General features: G+C 42.4%; 1 protein-coding gene across 1 annotated transcript in view; it reads right to left on the bottom strand.

Moving 5' to 3' along the window:
- The window catches only part of TRHDE (thyrotropin releasing hormone degrading enzyme), a 1,371,551-nt gene that overhangs the window by 887,821 nt on the left and 469,893 nt on the right, over positions 1 to 13,837 (bottom strand). The window contains exon 3 of the mRNA XM_075344896.1: positions 5,136 to 5,262. Coding sequence (XP_075201011.1) covers positions 5,136 to 5,262 — 127 coding nt within the window. The remainder of the gene's footprint in view (positions 1 to 5,135; positions 5,263 to 13,837) is intronic.

Below are 13,837 nucleotides of genomic sequence, written 5' to 3'. Positions count from 1 at the left end.
TAGAGTAGTTGGATGCATGTGATGGAGCATTGTCCTGCATGAAAATCATGTTATTCATGAACGATACCGACTTCTTCCTGTACCACTGCTTGAAGTTGTCTTCCAGAAACTGGAAGTAGGTTTAAGACTTGAGCTTCACTCCATCCCCAAGCCTAAAAAGGTCCCACAAGTTCATCTTTGATGATACCAGCCCATACCAGTACCCCAGCTCCACCTTGCTGGCATCTGAGTGGAGCTCTCTGCCCTTTACTGATCCAGCTTCTGGTCCATCCATCTTGCTCATCAAAAGTCACTCTGATTTCATCAGTCCATAAAACCTTTGAAAAATCAGTCTTAAGATATTTCTTGGCTCAGTCTTGACGTTTTATCTTATGTTTCTTGTTCAAAGGTGGTCATTTTTCAGCCTTTCTTACCTTGGAAATGTCACTGAGTATGGCACACCTTGTGCTTTTTGATACTCCAGTAACATTGCAGCTCTGAAATATCCCCAAACTGCTGGAAAATGGCATCTTGGCAGCTTCATGCTTGATTTTCCTCAATTCATGAGCAGCTAGTTTGCGCCTTTTTTGCCCAACACACTTCTTGCGACCCTGTTGGCTATTTGCCATGAAATGCTTGACTGTTCAGTGATCACCCTTCAAACGTTTGGCAGTTTCAAGACTGTTGCATCCTTCTACAAGACATCTCACAATTTTGGACTTTTCAGAGCCCGTCAAATGTCTCTTCTGACCCATTTTGCCAAAGGAAAGGAAGTTGCCTAATAATTAAGCACACCTTATATAGGGTGTTGATGTCATTACACCACACCCCTCCTCATTACAGAGATGCACGTCACCTGATTTACTTAATTGGTAGTTGGCTCTCAAACCTATACTGCTTGGGGTAGGGCAACATGTATAAAAAGTAACATGTGATCAAAATACTAATTTGCCTAATAATTCTGCACACAGTGTATATATACTGGGACCCTAACTTAAAATGCCTCTATCTGTGTTAAAAACTTACATGTCTTGGCAGAAAGAATCCAGCTATTGAAGATGGTGGGCACAGTCTAGTTACAAAGCGTGGTGCTCCAGTAAAATGGGTATAGTAAGGACTAGGGGTATAAAAAAGGAACCTGAATGGGGGTAAAAAATTATGGTTATATAACAAGTAAATGAGTAAACTCAAAATATTCACTGTTACCCCACAGAGATGGATTTCAGATATTCTCCACATACTAAAAATTTAAAAAAGGGCTTTTATTGAGCCTGTATTCCCAGTTCACCCACACAGTGAAGACTGAAAGTAAACTGACCTCAGGTGAACCCACCTCAGGGGAACTCATTCTGTTTAATGAGACCTGCATGTCCTGGCAGAAAACCATGTTTTTCTTGCCAGGATTTGCAGATTTGGTGATGACGTTTATACACCAAATTCCTGCAGCAAATCTGCATCTTCTAACAAAAACAGATTTTAATGTGATTCAGTTTTGATGCAATATTGATGTGTTTTTTACCAGGAGATGCAGATTTGGTGTAGGAATTTGGTGTATAAATATTAGCACAAACTCTGCATCTCTTGGCAAAAAATGCATAAAAATGGTTTTGCGCTGTTTCAGTGCGAGTTTTGGAGAGGAGAAGCAAATTTGGTGCATATATCTGCTGAAGTCATTTCAGCACCAAATTTGCATCTCCTGGTAAACATCTAAACTTATTTTCATACGTAAATACTTTTGTACTCGTTTCTATGTTATCTGTGGTGCCTTTCCTGTGCTGTTTTTTTCACCACCCATTTTTCCTGTTTCTAATAAACTATTGTTTATTCATTTCAATACATGACTATATAACATTTTTTTTTCTTGTCTCTTGTTCTGGTGTACTCCCCTTCATAAAGGAATAGACAAGTCTGGTGTAATCCACGACTTCATTTTAATAAAACTCAGCTTGTTCATGTTAGCTAAGGACAGGCAGATACACCTTTCAATGTTGACCTCCCCTGTCATGCTGAACTCACATTCAGACAGTATACTTATATCAAGGAAGGCAAACTCCTCCAAAGCATAAGTGCAAGCTTAAGATATGAATTTAATTTTCTCACCCAGAAATTAAATGGTGTATAACCATCAGATAGCACTGAGATACCTGTGGACATGTACTCTTCCACCATGTATATTAAATGCTGAATTCTGGAAATACGCAAAGTAGCAGATGGTGTTGCTGCATGGTGGGGAGGGCTGCACATGAATTGTTGCCAACTTGTGGACATTATGTCCCTCCCTCAGGAGGTGTATGGCCGGTGCAAATACTGCGCTTTTCACCTCCTCTTACCCCTCCTCCTTTTGCTACTCCACCTTGTTGTTCCAACGAGCCTCTGATGTCTGGTGAGAATGCCACAAAAGCAACGTTACACAGCTTGGACCTAAATTTGAGCATTTCTAGATCCCGCTCCAGTAGTGAAAATAGTGCTGCTATGTGGTCTTTATAGCATGGGTTCAGTAGAGTTGCCACCCAGAAATCAACACTGGTCAGAATCCTTGCATCCCAAGAGTCATTGCAAAGGCACACTAGCATGTATTGGCAAATGTGCCAGGCTTTCTAAAGTCAACAACGAGCTGTGCTCAGTTGCAGGTGTGTGGATTGGCTCCTATATATCACCTAAGCCATGCTACAGTAATGTCCCTGACCTAACCTCTCAACAAACCTGGTGGGAAAATGGTTTATCCTCCTCCAAAGCTGTCCCCTGGCTGTACAAATGTAGTCATGGCCGCTTTCAGCCTAGAAACCATACCCAGAGACCTGTGTGGATGACAGTTCAGATAAACGAGTCATTGTTTCCTCCTGCTCCTCTTCCTCTGGTGCCACCACCTAGTACATCATAGCCTTCCGCGTTTTTTCCAGTATGTACAAAATCGGCATTCTGATGATGATTTTGGTATCATTAGCACTAGCCATGTTGATAGAGTATTCAAAGCAGTGCAACATGGTACACAGGTTCTGCATGGAGGCCCACTCATTGGTAGTAAACGGATGTTGGTCCACAAAGCGATTCTGCCATGTGTGCTGCAGCTGAAACTCCACTATTGCCTGCTCCTACTCACACAGTCTCTCCATTATATGAAACGTGGAATTCACCTTGTTGGTGGGTCGATTATGAGATGGCAAGTGGGAAGGCTGAAGAGACATTGCAATGCAGACAGGCAAGTAGCATTTGGATGAGAATGATAAAAATGCACACATACTGACGTACTTTGAGCAGAAGCTCTGACATATGTGGGTAAATTTTGAGGAAACTCTACACCACCAAAGTCATTACATGAACCAGGAAAAGAATGTGTGTCAAGCCACATAGGCCCAGAGCTATAACAAGATTTTGGCCCTTATCGCACACAATCAGGCCAAGCTTTAGGTTCACTTTCAACAACCACTCATCTGTTTCTTGTTTTATGCCCATCCACAGCTCCTACATGGTGCAAATTTTGCCCCCCAGGAAGTTTAAGAATGACTTGCTGTCATTTACCCCTGGCTGTGCTGAAGTTGGTAGTGCAGGTCTTACTCTGACCACATGAGAAGGAGGTGGAGAAGGTGGAGAAAGTGGAGTAGGAGAAGGAAGCAACACTGATCGGAACGCGTCCAGTGATCTGAGGTGGTGGAAGGAAATGCTCTTAAATGCTAGGAGACTCATGCCCAGCCACCACAAAGGTTGACCCGTGTGCAATTACAGAGATATACCATCCATGCCAGTGCTTACTGGTCCAAGTATCCATAGTTACGTGGACCTTTCCATTTATGGCATTGCGGAGTGAAAACAGATTTGTTCCGCCATGTGTGTGCAAGTCAGCGTTGGCACGAAATGTAATTCAGGGCCAGGGTTCTTGGGTGGCTAAGGGAGTATTTCCTCTTTTTATCAAGGTTTGGCTGATGGAGTGCTGCAAACTTAAATGGGACTGTGTGGATCTGGTAGGTGATGCTACTGGTGGTCGTAGTGGTGATGTTGTTGCTGACACATCATGTGTTTGCAGGGAGGAAGATGGCCCTGCTAATCATAAGCGGATGTAAGATGCCAACACCACGGCATGAAGAGGTAAACACCGGAGACTTATTGGCTCTGGGCCATCAATAGGTGTTTTTCCACAAGCTCCCTCTTTTGCTGTGCTGCTGTTCATCTGGCCGAACATCTCTTCATTGGATTGTGCAAGTCACTATCAAAACCATCACTCCAGGTGGGGTCAAGCGCCTCATTGTCAGCCCTTGCATTGTCTTCCACCCACTTCTCAACCCTGCCCTTCCTCCCAGTTTATACACTGACAATAGTTGGCATGGCTGCAATCGCTCCAGAAGTGCCCACAGCCTAAAAAGCTTGCTAATTGGATGCTCTGCAACCTTTCAACAAGCTTTAATCGGGTGACAAATCCAAAAAGAAAGCAGACGTACAGGCAAAAGTCCATGTTCGGTATTTAGTACGGGACACATGGTGTTTGGTACGGACACCGAGCTTTCAGTTCAGGTTTGCTCATCCCTAATTATAATAATTTATCCCAAAATGGTTGGGAGAGATAGACTGCAGCAAATGATCTATGGGTGGATTTAGTAAGCGCCAATGGTTATTTTGATTTGTTTTTTCGATACTTCAGTTCTTGGCCAAAACTAAGGTGCTAGTTTGATACTATTTGTCACTAGCGACTAAAATGCATTTCCATCAACAAAGAAAACTGGACCCTCCTTTGATATACATTTTTCATGATTTAAAAAGTACAGTTGAAATATGTTGTCTATATAGAATTGAAATGCATAAAATGAATTAAAAATGTATATTTTCTGAATTGTTTATTATATACCATAATTAAAGATGCATTTAAATCACATTTTAAGTAAAAGATCTTTTGGTGTCTTATTTTACTATTCACAGCTGTTTGAGGTGTTATACATATTGGTTAAAACATCAAAAATATCAAATGCCAGTTTGACATGGTGCCTTAACATATATTTTTACAATGCACTAACAAAAAAAAAAATAATTTTACTAAATGACCTGGAAGCTTTTCATGTGCACTGCTGTAAAATTGGAGAAGATAATCATTGACTACATTATTCACATTATACAATGTATATTAGAAAAAAAACCCATAATATTCAAAAAGTAATTGTTCCACTTACCTAATTTTGGCAAAGAATATGGAACCTTGAAATAATCCTCATAAAATTCCAAAAGCCTCTTTGTTATATTAAGGGCATAGTCTCCAGATCCTCTTCTTATTGCATCCGGTCGCGCATATAATCTCACCTAAAATGAAAAGAAAACACACTATCAGTTTAGGAGACTTGTCACTGCTTGTAATTTGAGCAGCACATCAAAAAACTAGCATGTTCAGACACTTCTAGGAATGGAAGAATAACATAGCTGGTATTTAAACAAAAAATATATATTCTTCCTTACAATGCATTGTAGAAAAATGTTTTTTTTGCCTAGCTCCAAAAAAGATTTATTCCACTTTAGAGCTGAGAAAATATTTCAAAGGAATTACGCACATGTGTTTGCAAAAGATATGATGCTACACTGTATTAGTAAAATGGATGTCAATTTTATATGCAGGTATGGTGTGCTGGAACACTCAAAAAGGAAAAATTTATTATTGAGGTTTTTTTCTTCTCCTAATGCATAAAAATAATACTTGTCAGAATGTAAAACTGCTGCACAGCTCTTCTGTTATTTCCTCTGTACATGTTATTTATACAGAGCTAAACTGCTGCATGAAATAAACCAAGTTTAAGTTATTTCTCCAACAGACGATTAATATTGTAGATCTATTGCTGCCGCGCACTGCTTAATAGCCCTGTACTTTTCTGCATACTTTTAAACACTCTAGTTTTAACTTAAATGCTATCATAAAATGCTGAAAAAGTATTGTTATTTAAATTATTATTAATTATTCATAGAAAACTCATAAATAATGCTGTCAATGTTGAGAATAATTACAATGTGCAGTTCAATTCACAAGCCAACGTGCTAGATTTCTTCTGAAAAATATACATAAACATAAAAGTAAGCAGAGATAAAAAAAAAAAAAAAGAAATATTGCAGATGCTGAGCAATAATTTGTAATGGGTAGAGTCTATTTATGCAAGTTTACTATTTAGTGTGCCTTTGTTTGAAAAATGTTGTATTTTTACCTTATTTTGTGTATAGCACCAGAAAATATTCTGGCCTGCACACCACACTCAAATCTTTGGCAGCAGATGATGGCTGTATTATTCAGTCATCATCTGTCTCTAATAGCCGCAGGTGGAATGGAGCTGTAAAATTCCACTTTCATCATGCCCAGACCATGATTATGGTGAATTTTTATCACCGAAACGCGTAGTCCGTACTACCTTGCTCCATCTATCCATGCTGTCTAGTTGCTCAATTTTATGGACTTTTAATAAAAGTTAAATTTTAAGAAAACCTGGATTTGGTGAACTATCGCTGGATATTTTGCTTTCTCTCATTGTACTGTGGAGAGCTTCCACTTTGTCTCCGTGCGTGGTGCTCCAGGAGAACTGAAAGATATCAGTCTACAAATGGAACAAGTCTGAGGTAAGCTGGCAAATATTTTGTTTTTCCTTGTGAAATTCCACTGTCACTCAATTTCTGACAGTGGCATTTAATGTGAGGCGGCAGAGGGATGCATCTCTCTATGGGTCTATATTGGCATGCCCATGATATGTCACAATCAAAACATCATACCTACCCAAAAGTGATATCAATTACAATGTAGTCTTTGGGAGCAAAAACCATACCTTCACATAGCCCCAAAAATTGAAAGTTGAAAACATTACTGCACTCTGAAAATGGCAACACAAGCGTAATAATTTTTTTCTACAAAATTCAGCATTTTTTTCACCATTTAATAAGAAAAAAACAATGCCTGTTTGGTATATGTATACTGACCTGAACAATCATATTTTAAAGGTCAGTATTACTGTACTGTGAATATGGCATATAAAAATACGCAATAGCAGAATTGAGCTTATTTCACTGCACTAATTTTTTTCTCGCTCTCTGGTATATTACATGATTAAATGTCATCCAAAATTACAAATCTTTATGCAAAAAACTAGCCATCATACGGCTATGATGACACAAAAGGAAAAAAGTTATGGGAAAAAAACAAAAGCACAAAAACTGAAAATTGCCTGCTCGGGAAGGGGTTAAGAAAAAGACCCATATCTCTAATTTGGAGGGTTAAGGAAGGGGCCTGAGTTAAAAAAATGCATGATGATGCATGAACAATGGTTCATTGAATATTAAAATTACATTGGAAAATCTTAACTTCAATTCAAATTTGGCTCAAATTTTACAAAAAAAATTGGTTTACTCAAAATCTACAAATTTAGGAATTTGCTAAAAATGTTTTTAAGGCTGAAATTCTCCCATGAAAACTACTTCTAGTCTGATTTTTCTGATGTGTGTAGATGGGTACCCCTGATTACTGTTATTTCTGCGCTGAATGCACTGTTTGACAGCTTACAATTTTGAAGGGAAATAAGCATGATGTGCTTTTCATATTCAGCACTAGAGATGAGCAAACCAGTCGCGGTTCGGCTCGGGTTTGATTCGCCGAACGGAGGTCTTGTTCGAGTTCGGTTCAGCGAACTGGTTCGGCGAACCGCTCGAACCGCATAGGAAACAATGAGAGGCAATCACAAACACATAAAAACACCTAGAAAACACCCTCAAAGGTGTCCAAAAGGTGACAAACAACTGACAACACAACACAAACACATGGGAAAGTGACAAGAACAAATTCTCATGCGAACACAAAACAGCGTTACGATGAAAAAGAGGAGGAGACACGGATATATGAGTATATGCAAGGGAACATCGATGCCATTACTGTGCAACTTGAGCCTTGCTCATTTTAGGCTTCCAATCTGGATAAATTGCCTGAGCTCGCCACGTACGCCTTGGATCTTGTCGTGTCCTGCAGCCAGCGTTATCTCGGAACCTGTCTTCAGTGCTGCTGGGGGTCTGCTGACAGATAAGCACACGCGTCTGTCCACTGACAATGTGGACATGGCTCTCAGAGGACTTTTCTTCCCCTGGGTCATCCAGGGAAGGAGAAAGGCATGCGTATTTTTGAGAGTGCTTCATACATAGCATCTTTTTCCTTTTGAAAAGGGGGATCAACTGATGCCAGTCAAGTGGGGTGTGTGTGGCCCAATTAGTGGAAACGAGGGAGACTGTGGTTGGAGTCCCTTCGCTGTGTTTCTAAAAGAACCAAGATGAACAAGTCATAGCTCTCAGAGGACATTTCTTCCCCTGCGTCATCCAGGGGAGGCGAAAGGCACGCGTATTTTTGAGAGTGCTTCATGCAAAGCATCTTTTTCATTTTGAAAAGGGGGGTCAACTGATGACAGTCAAGTGGAGTGTGTGTGGCCCAATTAGTGGCAATGAGGAAGACTGTGGTTGGAGTCCCCTCGCTGTTTTTTTACATGATCTTCGAAGTGCATGACATGCCTAAGAGGTTTAGTTTCAGCATCTCAAACTTGTTGGCTACAGAAAGGCTGCCTTTACACCCTTTTGTCACCAAGGATTTTCGAGACCTTATGCTCATTGCAGTACCCCAAGAGCTGATGGCCATTTTCCACTCCTTCTCCAAGAAAGGGGTGCCCACGCTAACACAGCAGGTCACACACAACATAACCGCTTCCTTGAGAAACTCTGTGTGTGACAGGGTGCATTTCACCACAGATACTTGGAACAGAAAACATAGACAGGGGCGTTACATGTTGCTGACTGGGCACTGGGTAACTATGGTGATAGGTGGAGAAGTGTCTGCTGTACAAGTCTTCCCGTCCCCACGAGTTGTGTGTTTCAATCCTTCCTCTGTATGTACAAGTTCCTCCACTGCTTCTTCCTCATCAACCTCGTGTTGTTCCTGCACCTCAGCCCAAACCCTGTGTGGTCAGGCCACCCTTCCTTGTAACTGCCCCCAAGGAATTCCACACACCTCCTTACTATGCTGGCATCAGAGCTCAAGGCCATCAGGCGGTCAAATGTTTACTTTGAAATGTAGGGAAATGTGAGACACCGCTGAGGAGTTGTGGACGGTTAGCTCTGTAGAGAGAGACCGAGTTTCATCAATGGTTGTCTCCACTCAACCAGCAGCCAGGGAATGCCGGGTGCGACAATGATGCTAAACAGTCTGTGGTCCTTCTTCAGGGCAAGTGACACACGTGCCTTGTATGGCTCACGTGTTGAATCCAAATCTCCAGCAATTTTTAAAACACTATCCCGGCCTACATGTCCTTCTGTCGAGGGCACGGTGTAACGCCTGCCTGGATCGACACACTCAGACGGGCTGTAAAGGATAGGCTGGAGGGAACTCACTCACCAAGCTGGACCCCCAGAACCCTGAAACCCTTTAACACCTATACAGTGATTTTGAATGACACAGGGCCCAAGTTGATCAATACCTGTGGAAGGCTGCAGTTCCAGAGAATAGTAGTCATGCAGGGTTAAAACATTAATTGAGGAAGAGGAACAGAATGGGAGGGACAGGACTTAATCATAAAACAAGCAGAGGTGAAATGCAAATCGGTTAACGAGGTACCTAAACAGCAAGCAGGAAACGTAGTCAGGTAACAAGCACACAAACTCATAAAACTAAACTGGAGGTAACAGTAACCAGAGGTTCATAGCTATGTCTGGCAGTGGTCTTCAGACAGGAGGGCCTAAAAAAGGGTGTTGTGTCGTCCCATTAATTGTAGATGAATGATGGTACTTCATCTATGAGATACCCACCACCTGCATTCAGCCATTGGTTCTGCATATGTCAAGGTAACGCAGCCCAGTGAGTGAGCAGAACCTGCGTCCACCTGCACCGCTGGCGTCGACTCCTCTCCCATCAGCACTATGCACAAAAGGAACACGTTGTCACCTTGCGACAGGAGTACAAATTGACGTAGCGGACTACGGTGGTGACTTAACAGCCGTGTGCGGCAATGATGCAAACATGTCTGCGTGCCTTCGTCAGGGCAATGTGACACATGTGACTTGTATGGCTCACATGTTTAATCTGATTCTCCAGCAATTTTTAAAACAACATCCCGGCCTACATGGCCTTGTACAGTGGGCACGCTCACTATGTGCTCACTTCCATCGTTCGCACCCAGTAGCTCAACAACTTTCATCGCTCCTGAAGTCTTAAGGTCTGGCGGTTAAACGTCTGAAATGCGATGTTCCGATATGCAGGAATTTGAATCTGCACATGTTGCAGCGTCTGTGGCAGCACCGCAGAGCCCAGCTGAAATATGTTATGATGTGTACCCTGGGCTTGATCCAGAGGTGGTGCAGATCACGCTGCTGGAGTGGTGTCAGATCAAGGACATATGCACCGTTCTACACAGTTTACAAATGTCGACGCAGATATTAACACTGGCGATGACATTCTCAGCGTGACAATTTTGGTCATCTACATGATGGAGCACACTGTAAGCATTATTCGGAGTCAGGTGTTGGTCCAAGAGGAAGGGAGGAAGCACTGGAGGAGTCATATGCGGAAGGGATAACAAGATCTACAAGGTCCAGACGGTCAGCAGCACCTTGGCGGCAGTCATGGTGGGGGAGAGGGATTATCAAGGGCGCATAGTGTCAGCAAAACAGTTGAGGAAGGTGCAGGAGCCCATGAAGAAATGGAGGACGAACTGGCGATGGGCATGGAAGACTCAGCAGATTAGTGAGAGCTTGCTCACATTTCGGTTGTGCGAGGTTGTGGGGAGAGGGCAGAGGAAGGAGGCACGATTCTCACCTCTCCGCCACCAACACACCAAGGACTTTGTCCTCCTAGATGCTCAAGACACATGAGCACCTTCTTGCTGCACTACCTACAACATGACCCTCGGATTGTACGAATTCCAAGTCATGCTGACTACTGGGTTGCCACACTGTTAGATCCCCGGTACAACACAAAATTTTGCAAAATAACTCCTGCATAGAAAGGGACGCACTTATGCAGGAGTATCAGCAGAAGGTGCTACGCAATCTTACATCTGCTTTTCCACTAAACACCAGTGGTGCACAGAGTGAATCTCAATGGTTTTTCGTCAATAGGAGGAAATGGTCTTACTTGTCCACATCTGAGGAACTGAGAGCTGGCTGCTGTGCTGAGACGGCGTTGAGTACGGTGTCTCTGCAGAGTTGCATTTTTGGTCATATACAAACTGAGTTGAAAAAGGACAGATGCTGGTGTAAAGGGGAACAGGTGTGTTGGAAAGGGTAAAAAAGTTTGTGTCTGTGGCTTTGGTGGTTAAGCAACAGTAACATTTGCTGAAGAAAAAACATCTGTTATGGTGGGACTGGCAGATTTGGATAAGGTGGTATATACTATTTTACCGCTATATAAAAAATATTAAGAAGAAAAGAAAGAGAAAGGTAGATATCCCAATCGCCATTCAGTGTCCACCGTGCTCACAGATGGAAAAGTAGAGGTTGGCAACTGGAAGGTTAGGTGGAGGATACAGAGCAGGTTGACTCTGAAACAAATTGTAGCCTGAACCGAGTTAGACGCCACTCGGATCTTGAGACTTGGAGCCCTGTTAGCATCACAGAGTCCACACGACCTACCAGCCCCGGAACTCACTGTTAACAATGTAGGGGCCATTGAGTACGCTGTCCGTGTGCGTAGGGGACACACCTGTGGACAGCAGGCGCATCATCAGCAGCAGGCCTGTTTATGCCACTGGGCTGCACTAGCAGGACTGAAAGGACAGGAGCTGTTCTTAAACATTCTGCGTTACCAACTGTGGTGGCAGCCTGCATCGATGCCCTCTCCCTGCCTACCTCTGGCCTAAAGCCGCAATGGGTTCAACACATGGAGGTGTGCTCTTTCGGAGCATAATAGAAGACTGGGCACCTTCTTGTTGGCTATAGTTATATAGTTTTATAGTTTACTATAAAATTTGCGCAGCAAAATGAGCAGGAGGGTGTAATGCAGAGGTGCTGGAAATAGCATGGCACCAGTTTGGCACAAATGGAGTACAACAGCCACTTTTTGGATGCCACTAACTGGCAGCACTCTTTTAAATTAAAATGGCTTTACAAAAATGTGCAGGAGGGTGTAATGCAGAGGTGCTAGAAATAGCTTTGCACCAGTGGGGCACAAATGGAGTACAACAGCCACTTTTTGGATGCCACTAACTGGCAGCATTTTTTGCTATTATTATAGCTTATTAAAAACAGAGCAGGAGGGTGTAATGCAGAGGTGCTAGAAATAGCTTAGCACCAGTGTGGCACAAATGGAGTACAACAGCCACTTTTTGGATGCCACTAACTGGCAGCATTTTTTGCTATTATTATAGCTTATTAAAACAGAGCAGGAGTGTGCAATGCAGAGGTGCTGCAAATATCTTTGCACTAGTGGTGCAATAATGAAGTCCAACAGGCACTTTTAGGATGCCACTAACTGGCAGCACTCTTTTAAATTAAAATGGCTTTACAAAGATGTGCAGGAGGGTGTAATGCAGAGGTGCTAGAAATAGCTTGGCACAAATGGAGTACAACAGCCACTTTTTGGATGCCACTACCTGGCAGTATTTTTTGCTATTATTATAGCTTATTAAAAACAGAGCAGGAGGGTGTAATGCAGAGGTTCTAGAAATAGCTTAGCACCAGTGTGGCACAAATGGAGTACAACAGCCACTTTTTGGATGCCACTAACTGGCAGCACTCTTTTAAATTAAAATGGCTTTATAAAAATGTGCAGGAGGGTGTAATGCAGAGGTGCTAGAAATAGCTTGGCACAAGTGGGGCACAAATGGAGTACAACAGCCACTTTTTGGATGCCACTAACTGGCAGCATTTTTTGCTATTATTATAGCTTATTAAAAACAGAGCAGGAGGGTGTAATGCAGAGGTGCTAGAAATAGCTTAGCACCAGTGTGGCACAAATGGAGTACAACAGCCACTTTTTGGATGCCACTAACTGGCAGCATTTTTTGCTATTATTATAGCTTATTAAAACAGAGCAGGAGTGTGCAATGCAGAGGTGCTGCAAATATCTTTGCACTAGTGGGACAATAATGAAGTCCAACAGCCACTTTTAGGATGCCACTAACTGGCAGCACTCTTTTAAATTAAAATGGCTTTACAAAAATGTGCAGGAGGGTGTAATGCAGGGGTGCTAGAAACAGCTTGGCACCAGTGTGGCACAAATGGAGTACAACAGCCACTTTTTGGATGCCACTAACTGGCAGCACTCTTTTAAATTAAAATGGCTTTACAAAAATGTGCAGGAGGGTGTAATGCAGAGGTGCTAGAAATAGCTTTGCACCAGTGGGGCACAAATGGAGTACAACAGCCACTTTTTGGATGCCACTAACTGGCAGCATTTTTTGCTATTATTATAGCTTATTAAAAACAGAGCAGGAGGGTGTAATGCAGAGGTGCTAGAAATAGCTTTGCACCAGTGGGGCACAAATGGAGTACAACAGCCACTTTTTGGATGCCACTAACTGGCAGCATTTTTTGCTATTATTATAGCTTATTAAAAACAGAGCAGGAGGGTGTAATGCAGAGGTGGTAGAAATAGCTTGGCACCAGTGTGGCACAAATGGAGTACAAGAGCCACTTTTTGGATGCCACTAACTGGCAGAATTTTTTGCTATTATTATAGCTTATTAAAAACAGAGCAGGAGTGTGCAATGCAGAGGTGCTGCAAATATCTTTGCACCAGTGGGACAATAATGAAGTCCAACAGCCACTTTTAGGATGCCACTAATTTTCCTCAGTATTTGCTAGTATAATGGCTTAGTAACAATGAGCTTGAGTGTGCAATGCAAAGGTGCTGCAAATAGATTTGCACTAGTGGGACAATAAT

The sequence above is a fragment of the Anomaloglossus baeobatrachus genome, chromosome 4 (genome assembly GCF_048569485.1).
Source record: "Anomaloglossus baeobatrachus isolate aAnoBae1 chromosome 4, aAnoBae1.hap1, whole genome shotgun sequence".
Classification (NCBI taxonomy): domain Eukaryota; kingdom Metazoa; phylum Chordata; class Amphibia; order Anura; family Aromobatidae; genus Anomaloglossus; species Anomaloglossus baeobatrachus.
This window is presented reverse-complemented; position numbering and strand designations above follow the sequence as displayed.